This window comes from Symphalangus syndactylus, chromosome 20 (genome assembly GCF_028878055.3).
Source record: "Symphalangus syndactylus isolate Jambi chromosome 20, NHGRI_mSymSyn1-v2.1_pri, whole genome shotgun sequence".
Taxonomy (NCBI): domain Eukaryota; kingdom Metazoa; phylum Chordata; class Mammalia; order Primates; family Hylobatidae; genus Symphalangus; species Symphalangus syndactylus.
Window position 1 is genome coordinate 12,541,061 of NC_072442.2, and position 18,711 is coordinate 12,559,771.

Sequence of the window (18,711 nt, forward strand, 5' to 3'; positions counted from 1 at the left end):
TGAAATATCACAATATGCCAGATACTTTATGTGTGTGATTCTAAACCTTGTCCATCTTAAGATTGTATCCATTTTTTTTTTTTAGAGACGAGGTATTGCTATGTTACCCAGCCTTGTCTCAGACTCCTGGGTTCAAGGTATGTATCATTTTTTTAGTTGAGGAAAAAGGCTCAGGAAGTTAATTGATGCACAAAATGTTAAACAGGTCGGGCGTGGTGGCTCACACCTGTAATCCCAGCACTCTGGGAGGCTGAGGCAGGTGGATCACTTGAGGTCAGGAGTTCAAGATCAGCCTGGCCAACATGACAAAACCCCGTCTCTACTAAAAACAGAAAAAATTAGCCTGCGTGGTGGCATGCACTTGTAATCCCAGTTAATGGGGAGACTGAGGCAGGATAACTGCTTGAACCTGGGAGGCAGAGGTTGCAGACAGCCGAGATCTGGCTGCTGCATTCCAGCCTGGGTGACAGAATAAGACTCTGTCACCAAAAAAAAAAAAAAAAAAACAAACAAAAAACACAAAATGCTAAACAGCAGATACTGACAGAGGGGAAATCGAGCAAGCCTTTTCCAGTATAAAGTTCAGGCTTAGTCCAACTCTGTCCTGGTGTCTTTTGGAATATTAGGAGATGTTCCAGCCAAATTACAATAATGTATTTTTCCTCTGATGGGGCATCTTATTCAGAGGAGAAAATCTGAAAAGTCCTTTGGATTAAACAGATGCTTATGGAGCAACTTCCTAGGCATGCAATTCTAGCAGAGGAGAGAGATGGGGTTGGTGGAACAACCATGGGTTTACTCCTGCTCTTTCATAGCTGTGAAAAAACAGATGGTAGGAGGTGACCCAAATAGAATTGAGTTCAAATCCTGCTTCTTACATGGATAAACTGCGTGGCCTTGTGCAAACTCAAGCTGTTCTATGAGCCTTTACTTCTTAATCTTTGAACTAGTTTTAGATGTGACTATCTCATATGGGAGCATGAGGATTAAATGATATCATGAATAAAAAGTATCTGGCATGTGGCGAATTCTTGATAAATCTCCATTTATCTCCCTCCCTTTCCTTGCCTTGGAAGTGTGGTTTGGGTCCTTCCCAAAGCTATCATCCAAATTAAGCCAAAACACTATATTTGCTTTAATACAAATGTGCATGATAGAAGAGTAATGAATTAAAATATGCTGGAAAAAGGGAGTCCTAATTCCATAAGGAAACAAAAATAAGGCAGTATTTGAATGTCACACAAACCTCTTGGTTCTAGCTGGCAAGCCATTCCACCAGGTCTTAATAGCAAAATATTAAAACATTAGGTAGAACCTTGCAGTTGTGTAACTTATAATTCCATTAAAAAATAAAGCTATGTTTAAAAATAAGACAATTAATGAAGGTTTAAAATAAAAGCAAGTAAACAGATCATACTGTAGAAAGGTAAGTGGTGGGGCAAATAGGAAAAAGGTGATAATAGGACCTCGGTTGCTTTTTTTTTTTTTGTTCTCCTCTTTTTTTTCTCTTAGCTCTGAGTCCAAATATTCTAGTGCAGAAATCACAGTTTCTTTGGGCTTATTTCCTTGCTGGTAATTAAAAAAAAAAATTTTTTTTTTTTAGAGACAGGGCCTTGCTCTGTTACCCAGGCTGGAAGGTAGAGAGTAATGCGATCATGGCTCACTGCAGCCTCAAATTCCTTGGCTCAAACGATCTTTCCGCCTTACCCTGCTGAGTAGCTGGGACTACAGGTGCCAGCCACCATACTCAGCTAATTCTTTCACTTCTTATAGAGATGAGCTCTTGCTCTGCTGCCCAGGCTCGTCTCAAACTCTTGGGCTCAAGTGATCCTCTTGTCTCAGCTTCCCATAGTGCTGAGATTACAGGCATGAGTCACTGCTCCTGGTCTGTAAAATTCTTAGTTCTAGTTCTTACAAGATTCTAAGGCTTCACTTTATATTGAAAAGATTGTTTTAAACACTGAGAATTTGGTTCCTTCTTGAAGAACAAATTGAATGAATCACAAATCAAATGAACCAGAGGTTTGGAATAACTCAATGCCATCTATTCCAACACTCACTTTAGAGTATTTTTAGTTTTTTTCCCTTTTTCCTCTTCTTTTTCTCTTCCTTGACTTTATTTCTGTTCCCCTTATTTGTTGTTGTTACTAGGATTGTTATTATTCTGTTTTTGTTCTCCTTCTCTTTCATTCTCTTAGAATTAATTTTTCTGTCCTCCATCTCTGTTAATCTTTCCTCTTTAGTTGGCTCCAATATGGAATTGAAACATAAGTGAAATACTTTTAAATGAATGTTTACTTCATATTCTTTTAAAAATTTTGAAAATTTTATTTTTAATAGGAATCCAAGAGAGAAGAATATTTTATATTCTTAACCATTTCTCTCTCGGAAAAAGTTAATTCATTATTATTTTCATTACTTTCTTGTGGTGCACTAATTTTTTTCTCCACATATATATTTTGTCTATATATAGACACATATATATTTTCTCTAACAAACATATATAGACACATATATATTTTGTCTAACAAATGTATATAGACAAATATATCTCATTATATATATTCACTGATCATGTATTCACTGATTATGTATATAATAATTATATATAATTATGTATAAATTATGTATATAATTATATATAATATATAATAATATATAGTATAATAATGTATAATTATATATTATAGTATATACAATATATACTATATAATATTATATAGTATATATTATATATAATATATACTATATATTATATATAATAATATATAGTATAATAATATATAATATATTATATATAATATGTATAATTATATATTATGATATATTATATTATACAATATGTATAAGTATATATTATAATATATTATATATAATATGTATAAGTATATATTATAATATATAACATATTATATATAATATGTTTAAATTTATAATTATGTATAAATTATTATGTATATAATTATATATAATATATAATATATAGTATAATAATGTATAATTATATATTATAGTATATACAATATATACTATATAATATTATATAGTATATATTATATATAATTATATATTATAGTATATACAATATATACTATATATTATATAGAATTATATATACTATATATTATATATAATATATAGTATAATAATATATATGTAATATTATATATAATATGTATAAGTGTACATTATAATATATTATATATAATATGTATAAGTATATAACATATTATATTATATAATATGTATAAGCATATATTATAATATATAACATATTATATATAATATATAACATATATAATATATAGTTATATATTATATATTATAATATATGTTATAACATATTATAATATATAGCTATATATTATAATATATATAATATAATATATAATATATTCAAATATAATATAATATATATTATAATATATAATATTATATAATATTATTATATATAATATATATAATATATAATAAAATTATAATATAATATATATTATTATATATAATATATATTATACTATATATTATTATATATACTTATATATTATAATATATATTATAATATTATATATTATAATATATATTACAACATTATATATATTATAATACATATTATAATATAACATTGTATATAATATTATATATAATATATCTAATATGTAATAATATATATTATATAACATTAAATACTATATATAGTATATATAATATATAATATATATTTATATATTTATATAAAATTTATATTATAATATAAATTTTCAATAAAATTTTCAAAATTTTAAAAAGAATATGAAGTAAACATTCATTTAAAAGTATTTCACTTATGTTTCAATTCCATATTGGAGCCAACTAAAGAGGAAAGATTAACAGAGATGGAGGACAGAAAAATTAATATATATATAATATATAATATATGTATATAATTATGTGCATATAATTATATACAATATATATCATTATATACATAATAATTATATATTCACTGGTTATATATAAAATCAGTGAATAGATATTAATCACTGAATATATATAACGAGGAATTTAATATATATTGAATATATAATATATATATTTATGGGTGTTTATATATAGTCCCATGAAATATATACATTCAATATATATATTCTCTCTATATATTCCCATAAAATATATACAAATTTTATATGTATATTCATAGGAATATGTATATATATATATATGAACCTGCCCTTTTCTTAATGTGAGCTTCATCTGAACTAACCTTCTTTTTTCTTTCCCTTTCATGGGAATATAAGTATATAATATATAAAGGGTAGGTTCTTGGAAGCTGCCTGTGAATTTATGGTGTTTCCTCATTCAGTTTATATTTTCATTGTAAAAGTGAAGATGGTGGCTGAGTGCGGTGGCTCACGCCTGTAAACCCAGCACTTTGGGAGGCTGAGGTGGGCAGATTGCCTGAGGTCAGGAGTTCTAGACCAGCCTGGCTAACATGGTGAAACCCCGTGTCTACTAAAAATACAAAAATTAGCTGTGTGTGGTGGCAGATGCCTGTAATCCCAGCTACTCGGGAGGCTGAGGCAGGAGAATTGCTTGAACCCGGGAGGCGGAGGTTGCAGTGAGCTGAGATCGTGCCATTGCACTTCAGCCTGGGTGATAACAGCAAGACTGTCTCAGAAAAAAAAAAAAAAAGTGAAGATGGCTTCTTGCTCATAAAGGGAACAAATTTCCTCTGAAAGGTTTTCAATATAGTTTTCAAATCACATACTTAAGAGAAGATATAATGTTCTGATAAAATAAGAAACAAATTAAATTAAAAATAAACATCAAAACCTGAAAACAAAGTAACTGGGATTATCTTCACGTTTGTTACAGATACTTAAGAATCCAAAGGCGAAACAGTGCTCATTGTCAAAGCTGGCAGGGCAGTGGCCAGGCCCTCCTCATCAGTTTTCTACAGGAGAAACTGAAATTGAATTTCTCACATTTTCTTCACATGTTGGACACCATCAGACCTCCACAATCAGTGGACTCTATAACTTTTTTGCCTTCAAGCTTTGTTTTTGTTATTTCTTCTGTCTACAAGGCCATCTCCTGTCCTACCCTTCAAGATTCCAACATACTTTTGTTCTTCTGGAAAAATAACTACTTATCTTTTAAGACAAATCATCTTATCTTTGGTACCTGAGTCTAAGATGAAATTGGCCATTCAACATTATTTGAGTATTTCTTGAGTGTCTTCTGTGTGCCAGACACTCATGTCTCTGTTGACTCCTGCATCCTATGCAGACTTCTATCAGAGCATCTGCAAAGCTGTCTTATCTTTCATTGTCTAAGTCATGCCTGACCCCGTTTCCTTCTGTTGGGCAGCAAAGATCAGATGGCAGGGTCATGACACTCATTTCTCTTTATTTCCACACAGGTCCTGATGGAAAGAAGAGGTTCAGTAAATCTCAAAGTAAATACATACGTTTCTCTGAGCTCAGGGAAGGGAGGGTTAATAAAAATACACACAATGGAAATAATAATTCAAAAATTTTGGAAATAGACTAATGAACAGGGGAAAAAACATACAATTCAACATCAACAAAGAGAGTGAAGGGAAAGCAGGCAGTGTTCTGAGGACAGATACACCAAGCTGTGGAACCTCAGAATTCTTTCAATGAGTTTTCAATAACTTTGTATTGGATCAGGCAGGATTTGAGGATTGGAGATTAAACTTTTTTATGAGGCATATGGAAGGAAATATTATCAGTGATCACCACCATAGCTAACCCTGTGTGTCAAGAACTATCTCAAGTACTTTGGTGAATTAACTCATTTAAATAGCCCCAAAAGCTTAGCGGTCCAATCACTATCCCTGAGGCACAGAGGTGGCTCAACTTAACCAAGGCCACACAGCCAGTAAGTAGAAGAGGCAGGATTTGAACCCAGGCTCCAAGCTTTGTTGTTTTAGTTGTATGTATTCCTTATTCTGTCTCAGAGTTGGGAATAGAATGTGAAGAGCTGGTAGGTACAGAAATAATAATGTTCTGAAGTCTGAACAAGTTCAATGGGGTTGCCTTGACTGGGTGCAGTGGCTCACATCTATAAAAGCATTTTGTGAGGCTGAGGCAGGAGGATTGCTTGAGGCCAGGAGTTCAACACCAGCCTGGGCAACATAGTGAAACCCCATCTCTACAAAAGAAAGAAAAAAGCCAGCCATGGTGGCATGACCTTAGAGTCCCAGCTACCTGGGAGGCTGAAGTGGGAGGGTTGCTTGAGCCCAGTTCAAGGCTGCAGTGAGCTATGATCACGCTGCTGCACTCAAGCATGGGCAACAGAAGAAGACTCTGTCTCTTAAAGAAAAGAAAAACAACAACAAAAAAGTGGTTGCCTTGGAAAGAAAGAATTTGCAAAGAATAGACTAGACTGGAGTTAGTCTCATTCCTTATCACACGCGTGTGCGTGCACACACACACACACACACAACCTATTGCATCCTTTCTCAAAAGTCATTCTCTCCTGTGAGTTGCAAGGACAGCAACATCAGAAATGTACCAGTAACCAACTTCATTATACTATAGTATTGCTGACATTTTGCATTTGGAGAATTTGACTAAAGATCACTTTGGGCTTCTTACCTTAAACAGTTACTTTTGTCACAAAGAAGGTGACGAGAAAACAGCAAGTAAGACAGAGCTCTCACTTCCTTCGCCAAGCGGGATACATGTGCTGAGAGAATTGGAGCCACGATAGGGAGCAGTTTGTCTCTATGGAAACTCTAGTGGTCTCTCCCCAGTGTCCCTTAGCCAGCCTCATACCATGGTGCTTTTCTTTCCTAGTGGAGCAGGATCCCCCAAAGAAAGCCCAGGCGCCTTTGGCCAGTGGGGCCCAGGGACACTTGGGTGCATCACCACCAACCGGATGGAGGGCTGGGCCTCGAGAGTGGCCTCAGGCGCATACTCCTTACTGGGATCCTTGCCTCGGCAGTCATATAGCACGCAGGAGATGAGGAAGACCAGGAGCAAGATGACGTAGCTCGCAACTAGGATGATCAGGTTCAAGGTGACAGGGTCGATCTCCAAGTAGAATTCCATCACTTCTCCCACGGTGAAGAAGCGGGTCTAGAGAAAGGCGACTGGGGTCAGTTTGGGCATTGCAGAGAGCAGACCTCACAGCGTCGGAACAGCTACATTGGTTCTGGAGTAAAAATACATTAATCCCTACTGCTCCAGGAGACCTCGAGGATTAAAGCTGCTCGGTTTAATAACTTAAGCTTGCTGTTAATACCACAGCCACCAAAACACAGAAGCTGTCTCTCTTCAGTTCACCTACACAGAGAGAGAGAGAGAGAGAGAGGGCTCATGAGTTACTGGATCATGGTATATAAGTAGAGCATTCACACAATTCAGCGTCCACACAGGCAGTTTGGTGAGCAAAAGTAAGTGTTGCTAATAAGCACCCCAAGATGACAGCTAAAAATTGGATTGTCCTGGACAATTGTGTTGTCTTTGTATAAGGGATATTTAGTGCCATGTATGGAGTGATGTGGAACATGAGGTCAGTAGGCTTTGGAAGTAGATGTGATTCTTCAACAAGAAGAAGATACTAGTGTCTGATATTTTCACCCTTTCTTCATTCGTTGCCATGTTTCTCGTTAGTTAATTCAAAACTACTTTTTGAGTACTTCCTGTGTTTTAGACACTTCACTAAGCAAAGGGGATATGGCAGTGATAAGACAGAGAAGCAGGTAGTCTAGCAGGAAAGATAGCCTTTAAACAGGTAATTGCACAATTCGCCATTTAAGAACAGTGGAAATCAGTTTATAAGGGACAAATAGAGGGTAAGAGGACAGCGCATCCCAGTGTGGGTCAAAAAATCTTCCACGCAGAAGTGACATTTAACCTATGACCTAAAGGATAAGTAGAATTTAGCTAAGTGAGAAGAGACAGGGAAGATTTTTCTAGCCACAAAGAACTGCATATGTGAAGACCCGAGCAGAAAGAAGCCTGGAAAATTGCAAGCACTGAAACAAGAGCAGTGTGACTGGAGCATAAAGAGAATGAGAGCACAAGGTGGGACAGGTAGGCAGGGGCCAGAAGGCACAGGCACTTGTGGGCCATACTTAAGACTTTAGATATGATCCTAGAGCAATAGGATGCCATTGAATGCTTTTGCGCAGGGGAATGACACTATTGAATTCGCACTTTAAAGAGATTCCCCTAGGCTGCCTCAAGGATGCAGAAAAACAAGCAACTTGAGAGGAAGATCAGATACTGATCAGATTACAGTTATTCCTTGATGTACAAATCATTGTCCTGCCTCAGTTGTAGCCTGGTCCCACTAGTCCTGCATAGGGCTACTTCATGGGCATGTGCCCTGTGCAGCTGCACAACGTTCCATGCTCAGAAAGAGCTCACACTTGGTTGCCAAGTGTGAGCTTGGCATCTTGCTGCTGTTGCCATCTTGAAATTCTTCACTTTTAAACTTTGCACTTGGACCCACAAACTACGTATCTGGTCTTGGTCTCATATATGTATTTCTGGCCAGCTAGGGCATCAGTAGCCTTTTCTCCAATAGCTAATAGGACTTTTTGGATACTCCTAGTTAAAAGCTGAAGCTCCCAAAGGTCTGCTGGTTTCTTAGTGTTAAGCTTCAATGGGCTAGTGGCTTCCTGTCAGGCTCCTTTATACTGAGCTTCCATGGGAACCTGAGGGTTTGAAGATGTTGTAGTATAGGGTTCTTATGCATCTGGAGACCTTTTTCCAAATAATATCTTCCATGATTCTATGGTCTTGGACTAACTTATGGAATTATACCCCAGAAGATGCATGATTCTGAAACACCATAGATTTAGGGTCAGCCTTATTGGAATCTATTGGGTCTCTTATGAATACAGATACCTGGATCAACCCTAGATCTATTGAGTTAGAATCTTTGGGACTAGAGTCTGGGGATCTGTATTAATAAAAATCTTCATGGATAATTTTGATCTGCAACCAGGATGGAGAATCATAGCTATAAAAGTAGAAAAAAAGGATGTGAAGAAAATGGGCCAATATGCGGTCACCAGGGCTTTGGTGATCTGTGAAGAGCTATTCCAGGAGGCATTCAACACAGAATTCAACACTGTCCGAAGTTCTGAGTCCAATAGATTCAGAGAATTAATTTTGTGCTTGCAAGGACATAGCTTTTTCTTCCTGAAGGCAGATCTATAGGAAAAGTCCATTTATAATTGGAAAGTTTCTTGGTAAGCACAGAATCACACAGCAAGTAGAGTTGTCTGTTGCATCTGTAAGTCACGTGCAATGCACCAGACAGAAGCGAGGCTTTAAAAGGCAGCATTATGCACCAGATGCCTACTTTCTTTTGCCCACTCGGGAGTCTAGATTCGTGACTTCTATAGTAAACTGAGTCTGGATAGCCCAGGTGCCTCCATATAACAATATTTAGGGGAGTTATTTGGTGACTTTAAGTAGATGACACAAGGATTGGTTAAAATTAACTCTGAAATGAGAACTACATACAGTTTAGTCCACATTAAATTAAACTGAAATATATGCAACAGATCTGCTCTATTGAGTGGAGTTTTCATAACAGATATAGGTGTTTCTCTGTGTAATAGTGATAACCCTTAATCATGGTGCATGATCTGGTCTGTCCTCTCTTCTTAGATTGCCCCCATTCTGCTGATATCCGTGGTGTCCTAGAATGTTTTGTTCAAGTCTATCGTCTTTGGTTCCAGTATCTTATTTCTATTAGCAGGGAGTTTTTTGTTTCTGTTTCCACCAGTGCTCAAAGTTCATTTGAAGTCCAGTCTCATGAAGGCTTCACTTCCTTGCAATGTCTTCGGTGAAATGCTGGGTGCTTGTTTTACTTAATTAATCTGGGTGGCTCCTTTTCATATTGGGGCTATCCTCTCCCATCTTTCCTTCTTTTGCTGTTTTTAAGGAACTTTCCTCTTGTGCCATCTAGTGGCCAAAGCAGGGGCTGCTAAATAAAGAAAAAAACTTGGCAATAGGCAAACTGGGACGGATGACAGGGTGACATAGGTAAAAACAATAAGAAGCTGCATTTCAGAAGAACCCCTTGAGGTAGTCTGGACATACTAATTCCTTTGTTTATTACAAATATGAATTGTGCACTTACCATATGCTAGCAAGGTACTAAGCACTTTAGAGCTTGATAATGTGATAAATACTGAAACCACACTATATAACAAATGTAGAGCTCAGAGGAAAAAAGGAATTATCAACCCAATTTTTGAAAGTGAGAAAATTGAAGCTTAAAGAGGCAGTGGAATTCTAATGAGCTTATTCTCATTCCCTTTTTCCCTCTCACCCTCTCATCTCTCTTTTCTACTGCATAAAATATGAATAAAATATGTACATGCATAACTTGTTCTATAGAGCATTCAAGACCCATTGGACAGGTATTCCATGGGTCTTCAGTTGTTTACATATTTATTTGCAGTGTAGTTCATTGTGATGGCTGGCCTGGAATATTACTTAATAATACCAGATAAATATGTGTCCCACATAAATACATTTTTATGTAAGTAGAGTTTATTACTTAAAACATAAACATATTTTTATATATCAACTATTCTGGATGAAAATTTATCTCTGGTGTTTCAGAGTGCCTTGCTTCCTTGATAAAATATGGTATCCCAAAAGTCTTAGTGTCTTAGAGAAGTGTCAATTTCAGAGGTAAAAATGTTATAAACTTATTTAAAAAAGCATTGGGAATTTGATTATTTCACAGTTGAGGACATTCAGGCACAGGGATGTGACTTTCTCAAGTCCAAACAGATAGTAAATGACAGAAGCAAGACATTAAGGCAATGCTTTTGAATTCTAGTCCAGTGTTTTTTTTTTTTTCTGCGCTGGAACTGTTGACTAGATAGAATGGAAAGTGAAAGAGGGAAAGATGCTGTAGGTGCTAGAAAAGTGAGAAAGGCAATAATGAACAAAACCAAATGCTAGCCATCTAGATTTTCAAAAGTCCACTGTCCTTCAAATTTATGCTAAGGGGACATAACCTAACTTTCAACCTACCACCCTTTTCAGCCTCCTACTTGTAATCAAGCAGGTGGCTCACTTGGGAGCCTCACCTGGGAGCCTCTGGAGAAATACTGCCATATTTTGTCGCAACTTCAAAGTCTTTCCTTCCATCTATACTGGGTTGAATAATGTCTCCCCTCAAATTCATCCACCTGGAATCTCAGAATGTGGCCTTATTTGGAAATAGGGTCTTGGCAGATATAACTACTTAAGGGTGAGATTTCACTGGAGAAGGGTGTGCCCTGAATCCATTGATTGGTGTCCTTATAAGCAGGCTGTGTGAGGGCACAGAGATACACAGGGAGGGGATGCCATGGAAAGATAGAGAGAGATCAGAGCGAGGCATCTTGCAAGCCATGGAATGCCAAGGACTGCAGGCCACCACCAGAAACTGGAAGACAGGCCTGGGACAGACCCTCCCTCAGAGCCTCCGGAAGTAAACAACCCTGCTGAAATCTTGATTCCAGACTTTCAGTCTCCACAACTGTGGGAGAATAAATTCCATTATTTTAAGTCATTCATTTTGTGGCATTTTGGTATAGCACTCCTAGGAATCTAACATACTACCTATCTAATGTGTGGATAAAACCAGATGTGGCTTGCAGCAAACCATGAGATATACCAAGCTCTTTTAGATCCTCTTCCATTTTATTTTGGTGCTTGCCCCTTATAGACCTGAGCTTGGTACCTGACCCTTTCTTCTCAGGTATGGCTCCATGAAGAAAATGCATGGGATGAAAGAAAATTACTGTATGTAAAATTTACTTCTATAAAAAATAAAGACCTTCAGTTTAAAATAGCACTTGGCTGGAAGCCCCTGATGTAGCCTTTTATATCTTCCCAGTAAAATTCCTCAGAAGATACAGAAAAAAAATAGAAACCTACAAAACAATGAAAAACAATGTAGCAGAAGATAATATTTTTAAGATGCTGTGGTGTTGCTTCTCCCTCTCCTTCCCAAGACTTATTTGAACCAATTTCTCTTCTCCTTCATCATCCAAGATTTCTAAGGGTATTGACTCTCAGGAGAGATACAGCCTGGAAGAGTCAAATTCATCATTCTTGAGCTCCTTTGTAGAGTTCTGTACACTTATACCAAAGTCCATAGACTTTGAGCCAGGCATTGTGGGGAAAGCAAAGGCCATTTTTTAGAATTACAAAATATTGGCTTTGTGTATCAAGAGACCAAAAGCATAAAGTTTATATAACAGGCCAAAATATAGGAAAGAGAAAGTGAGGAATGTGAACAGTCTTCCTTTTATTTTTTATTTATTTATTTATTTTTTGAGACAATCTCACTCTGTCACCCAGGCTGGAGTGCAATGGCACAGTCTTGGCTCACTGCAACCTCCGCTTCCCAGGTTCAAGCAATTCTCCTGCCTCAGCCTCCTAAGTAGCTGGGATTACAGGCACTTGCCACCATGCCCAGCTAATTTTTTGTATTTTTAGTAGAGATGGGGTTTCGCCACATTGGCCAGGCTGGTCTCAAACTCCTGACCTCAGAGGATCCACCTGCCTCGGCCTCCCAAAGTGCTGGGATTACAGGCATGAGCCACTTCAACTGGCCAGCCTTCCTATTCTTAAGGAAGATTCGAAAAAGGAATTCCAAGGGGAGGAGGCAAGAGATTAGATGTTAGAATATCCCTGAGAAGATGCTTCTCCCCAACACTCCCTGTACCATCTCTTAGAAGAAAGACTATATAATCACCTAGATGGGCACTCCAAGGCAGAAAGGGTTCGGCTTTGATTACATAGTATATCCTTGGAAGACTGCCGGGTTCCTGGAGAAGCCTCATGCCCTATCTAACACTGAGTGGCAGTATGCTGGAATAGTAGAGAACAATGTCCAAGAAAGGTAGTTAACTAGACAAACCAGGGCTACCTTACTATTGAAGGTATACTAAGCTGGTGCAAGGAAAATAATGGAGAGTTTCTAAGACTCTGAAATAGGATTGAGATGCAAAAGGTAAGAGATGGGCCTGGCATGGTGGCTCACACCTGTAATCCCAGCACTTTGGGAGGCCAAGGAGAGTGGATCATCTGAGATCAGGAGTTCGAGACCAGCCTGGCCAACATGGTGAAACCCCATCTCTACTGAAAATACAAAAATTAACCAGGCATGGTGGTGCACGCCTGTAGTCCCAGCTGAGGGAGACCCAGCTCGGGAGGCTGAGGCAGGAGAATCGCTTGAACCTGGGAGGTGGAGGTTGCAGTGAGCTGAGATCGTGCTACTGCACTTTAGCTTGGGCGACGGAGTGAGACTCTGTAACAACAGCAACAACAACAACAACAAGCTGAGAGATGCCTGATTGAAAAGACTCCATGGTTGTTATTATCAAGGTCACAGAGTGAACAACTCGGGTATATGGAGGTGTCATTTAGTGATGTGGATGACTGAGGGAAAGTAAATTTGGGAGGTGAATCAAGAGCTATCCTTAGGATCAAATTGGAGATGATGAGAAGACAGCTGGATATTTGAGTTCAGATCTTAGTGGAAAAGTCAGTGTTGCAAATACAGATTTTAGAGTTATCAATATATAGGTAATATCTACAGTCATGGAACTGAATGAGATGACATTAAAAGAAGGTGTACATTAGGAAAAGAAGAGGGATAAGGACAGAGCCTAGAGTATCCCAACATCTCGATGTTAAACAGAGAAGAAATCAACAAATAATAAAGAGGAGTGAACAGAGAGATAAGAGGAAAATCAGAAGAACTTAGTGTTATGGAAATCCAGGGAGAAGTATGTGTCTTAGTCCATTTTGTGCTGCTATAACAGAATACTTGAGACTAGGTAACTTGGCTTACAGTTCTGGAAAATGGGAGATCTAAGATTGAGAGGCCACCATCTGGTGAGGGCCTTGTTGCTGTGTCATCCCATGGTAGAAGGTAGAAGGGCAAGAGAGAGCATGAGAGCAGAGCAGGACAGGGTGAAGAGGGCTGAATTTGTCATTTCATCAAGAGTCTACTCTCTTGATAACTAACCCACTCCCACAATAAAAGGATTAATCCATTCATAAAGACAGAACCCTCATGGCCAAATTGCCTCTTAAAGTTTCCACTTCTCAGCACCATTGGATTGGGGATTAAGTTACCAATACACGAACTTTGGGGAACACTATTCAAACTATAGCACTGGGTTCAACAAAGGCAGTGACCAACTAGGTTGAAAGCTGCTGAGTGATCGATCAAGTAACATGAGAATAGACAGTTGACTGTTAGTTTTGAGATTTTGTTAAAATCAGAAGGGGTTTTCATAGGGTGGGATGAGAAAGAAAACCCCTAAAAATAGGTGGAGAAAAGAAGGCAAAAAAGTAGACCATGAGTAAAAATAATTTTGAGGAGTTTGGTTGTGAAATATTGAAGAGAAATGGGAAATAGCTGGAAAGCAGGGTGTTAGTGAAACAAAGTCGTTTCGTTTTTGTTTTAGATGAGTGATATGAAAGCATCATGTGAGCCCATGGGTTGTGAGTTGTGAAAGGGCAATTGATAATATGAGAGAGAAAAGAAAAAGTTGTATGAGAGAGAAAAGGAAAAGTTCCTTAACAGAGATGAAATCCAGAGGAAACATGGAACTAGAGGCAGGGACAACACTTCCTTTTATCAAGAGAGAGGAAAAATAAGTAGGTTTAGAACAGCTCTGGTGGTGAGAATATGAGGTTTGTTTCATCTGATATTTGAGGGTTTTTTTTTTTTTCTCACCTAGGAATGAGTTAAGATCATTAGCAGAATTTGAGTGGAGGAAATGTACTGTGTATTTTAAAAGAGGAGAATTTTTGAAATAGTTATTTTGACAAAAAGGAAGACAAATATCCTAGAGAAGTAGGGTAGGAGTGCTGGGCAGTATTGAATTCCCCTTTGACATGGGTTATCATGAATTTAAAGTGAGATATTAGTTCAAAGTAGGCAGATAATTTGGTTAAGCAGATTGGAGTTTAGTCAGTGAACAAAACAGAAGATGGGGCAAGAGGGTGTTAGGAAGGAAATAGTTCCGATAGTACACCAAAACCTGTACACTGGGTAGGGAGGGATATGAGGGCATGTGGTGTGTGGGTGGAATGTGGCGGGAAATTGTGATAAATGGTGGAGTGAGTGCAATGGTGGTCCCTGTGTGGTCAAAAGAGAGTTGGAGCAGAGAAGAAGAGTTGGCACACTGGGAGGACTGGCAGTGGTGCTTCAAGAGGGGTATGACTGGAATTGAGATTCTGAAATTATTTGCAATGACAAGATGTAGGGAAGACCATTAGAGTGTATAGCAGAGGGGTATATCTTTGGAGTTGAGATAATAAAAAATCTGCAGGGGCAGAGGATTGCTGAAATTGTCTAGAAGGACGAAAGTGTCAGACGGAAGAGAATGAGGTGAGCTAAGTGCTCAAGTCCTTGGTGAGACAATGGTGGTCAGAAGGTTGCTAGACAATTGTGAAAAGAAGAGGCATTTGGCGAGTAAGTCTGACAACATGTCCTTCACTAATGTATGGACACCATGCCAGCTCAGGATTTTGATGGAGAAAGGTGAAAAAATGTTTAGAAGCAGCTCTTCAGGGTTGTAAATCACCTACTTAAATTGTAGGTCCTGAAGTATGTGGGTATATAAATTTTTTGTGGTTGCTCTAACAAATTTCGTGGTTGAAAAAAATGGCAATTTATTCTTTCATGATTCTAGAGGCCAGGAGTGTGAAATCAGTACTACTGGGCCAAAAACAAGGTGTTGGTGAGGCTGTACTCCCCTCAGGGGATCAGGAGGGAGAAGTTCTGTTCCTTGCCGTTTTCTTCTTCTGATGGCTACTGGTATTGTGGTTGTATCACTCCAGTCGTCAAAGCCAGCATCTTCAAATCTCTCTCTGTTCTGTCTTCACATTGCCTTCTCCTCTGTGTGTAAAATCTCCTTTTGTTTCCCTCTTATAAGGACACATGTGATGGCATTTTGAGCCCACCCAGAAAATCTAGTAGAATCTCCTCATCTCAAGTATGTAGTAGGCACAAATTTCTTTTTTATCCTTCACAATTTCAGGGATAGAAAATTCATTCTAACCACAAATCTTAGCAACCTCTAGCATAATTTTTTTTCTTATTAAATAGAGAACTTTCACACTTTCATTTAAAGGAAGCAATTTATGGCTTCTGTTTGGCATATCCAAATTGCTGGCATCACTACTCTTGCACTTTGGGGCTAAGTAAAATAAGGGTTACTTGAACACAAGCACAGTGATAAAGCAACAGTTAGTCTGAAAACTGAGATGGTCACTGAGTGACTAATGGGCAGGTAGCATGTACAGCGCAGATACAATGGACAAAGGGATAATTCAGGTCCCAGGTAGGATGGAGTGGGACAGCATGAGATTGCATCAGGATGCTCAGAACAGCACATAATTGAAAACTTATGAATAGTTTGCTTCTGGAATTTTTCACTTAATATTTTCAGACTGTAGTTGGCAGCAGTTCACTGAAGCTGTGGAAAGTGAAACGGTGGATAAGAGGGAAGCCACTGCAATAGTAGTAACAATAACTTTTACTTAATAAAAATTATCTTGACCGGCAGGTGCTGTGGCTCATGCCTGTAATCCCAGCATTTTGGGATGCCAAGGCGGATGGATCACCTGAGGCCCAACACCAACCTGGAGACTATGGTGAAACCCTGTCTCTACTAAAAATACAAAAATTAGCCAGGCATGGTGGTGCACGCCTGTGGTCTCAGCCACTGGGAGGCTGAGGCAGGAGAATCTCTTGAACCCAGGAAGTGGAGGCTGCAGTGAGCTGAGATTGTGCCACTGCACCCCAGCCTGACTGGAGTCTTGTGACAGAGCAAGGCTCCATCTCAAAAAAAAAAAAAAAAAAAAAAAAAATCTTGACCTAACATCTCAGAATGTGTGAAACAAAAGCAAGGAAGGAAAAGATGAGTAGAGCTAGGCTAACTTCTTTATCTTAAATAAGAAAAACAAATGACACCAATTCCTCTTAGCTTCAGCAATTAGAGACAAGAGTTTTGTAGCTTGCTTTTGAAAGTATTGACAAGAACCCTTAAAAAAATAATTGCACCATGCTAGCTACCCTGTTTTAGGGATAACAAATGTGATCACTTCCCTGGTCTGCTTTCCTTTCTGCTGCTCTCGTTCCCTTTTCTGGTTAGAAATGTTTCACACCCATGATGACATTCTGTATTTCCTTATCTGAATATCATACCATCTGGAGGCATTCTGCATTCCTTTTGGCTTTGGACTTTTTATAACCTGTGATTAGGGTATAGATGAATAAAGATGTCTACTTTATCTTTCTCTAGTTTCCTATGTAGAATTTATATAATGTTAGTGTTCATTTATTTGATGTGTAGATTGGACTTGGGAGGACATGCGTGGATTTTAGATGTATCTTTGCCTCCAAGATGTAGAGAATGCTCAGATGCAACTAAAACTTTGACAGTGTTAATTGTCAGGATGCTGAAAGCAATCCGGAGAGGGAGGTACAGGCACCATATGGAATAGCAGAAAATCCTGGGGGCTCTACATTTAAAATATATTGGGAATGCAAACTTCTCTTACCATCGTCACCACTTTGACTTTTTTTTTTTCTGCCAACCCACTGTTACCTCCCAACTTGATTAATGCAACTAGCATACCTGCTTAAATTTCTCCACCACCCCTCACCTAGTCTATTTTCAACACAATAACCTGAGCGAGCCTTTTAACACATGTCAAACCATGTTATTCCTTTGCTCAAAACCTTCTTGTAACTCCCCATTTCACTCCATGAACAGCCAGCATTCTTACAAGGGCTGTAAGGTACTGCACAAGCTGGCTAACCTACCTCTGTCCTCTCATTTTCACTTTCTCCCTCACCTGTTCTACTCTAGCCACTTCGGTGTTTTTTGGACACTCCAAGCCACTACCATTTCAGGATCATAGTACTTGCATAGTACCTGTTCTATCTACATGAGATGTTCTCTCTCCGATTATCTGCATAGCTGGTTCCCTGCTTCCTTCAGATCATTGCTCAACTATGACTTTTACGGCTTTCCATGACCATTCCTTATAAAAGAAAAACCTCCTGTATTAGTTTGTTCTCACAGCGCTAATAAAGACACACCTGAGACTGGGTAACTTACAAAGGAAAGAGGTTTAATGGACTCACAGTTCCACGTGGCTGGGGAGGCCTCACAATCATGGCAGAAGGCGAATGGGGAACAAATTCACATCTTACATATGGGCAGGCAAGAGAGTTTGTGCAGGGGAACTCCCATTTATAAAACCATCAGATCTCATGAGACTTAATCAGTACCATGAAAACAGTATGGGGAAGGGAGTTTGTTTTATTTATTGTATCCCTGTACACAGGCCCAGAGCATGGCAGGCACATTGTAAGCATTGAATATATATTTGGGGAATGAATGGATGAATAAGCCATTCACAAACATATCTCTTCCAATATTAGGAAATAATGGTGATAAAAAAGATCTTGGCAGGGGATTAGAGAAATATTATAACGAGGAAAGAGGTCCTAGTCTAATGCTCTGGGCTGAATTGTGTTCTCCAGAATTCATATATTGAATCCCTAATCTCAGAATGTGACTATATTTGGAGATAGGGCCTTTACAGAGGTGATTAGGTTACCATGAGGCCATTAAGGTGTCCTTTGAAGAAGAGGAAATTAGACCACACAGGGAGATAGCAGGGATGTGCATACACAGCAAGA

At 38.1% G+C, this 18,711-nt stretch overlaps 1 protein-coding gene across 1 annotated transcript; it reads right to left on the reverse strand.

Annotated features, from left to right (window-relative positions):
* Nucleotides 1-6,776: 6,776 nt before the first annotated feature.
* Nucleotides 6,777-7,058, reverse strand: SMIM36 (small integral membrane protein 36). Its single transcript, XM_063628420.1, has one exon. The coding sequence runs from the start codon at nt 7,056-7,058 to the stop codon at nt 6,777-6,779; it is 282 nt and encodes a 93-aa protein (XP_063484490.1).
* Nucleotides 7,059-18,711: the final 11,653 nt, after the last annotated feature.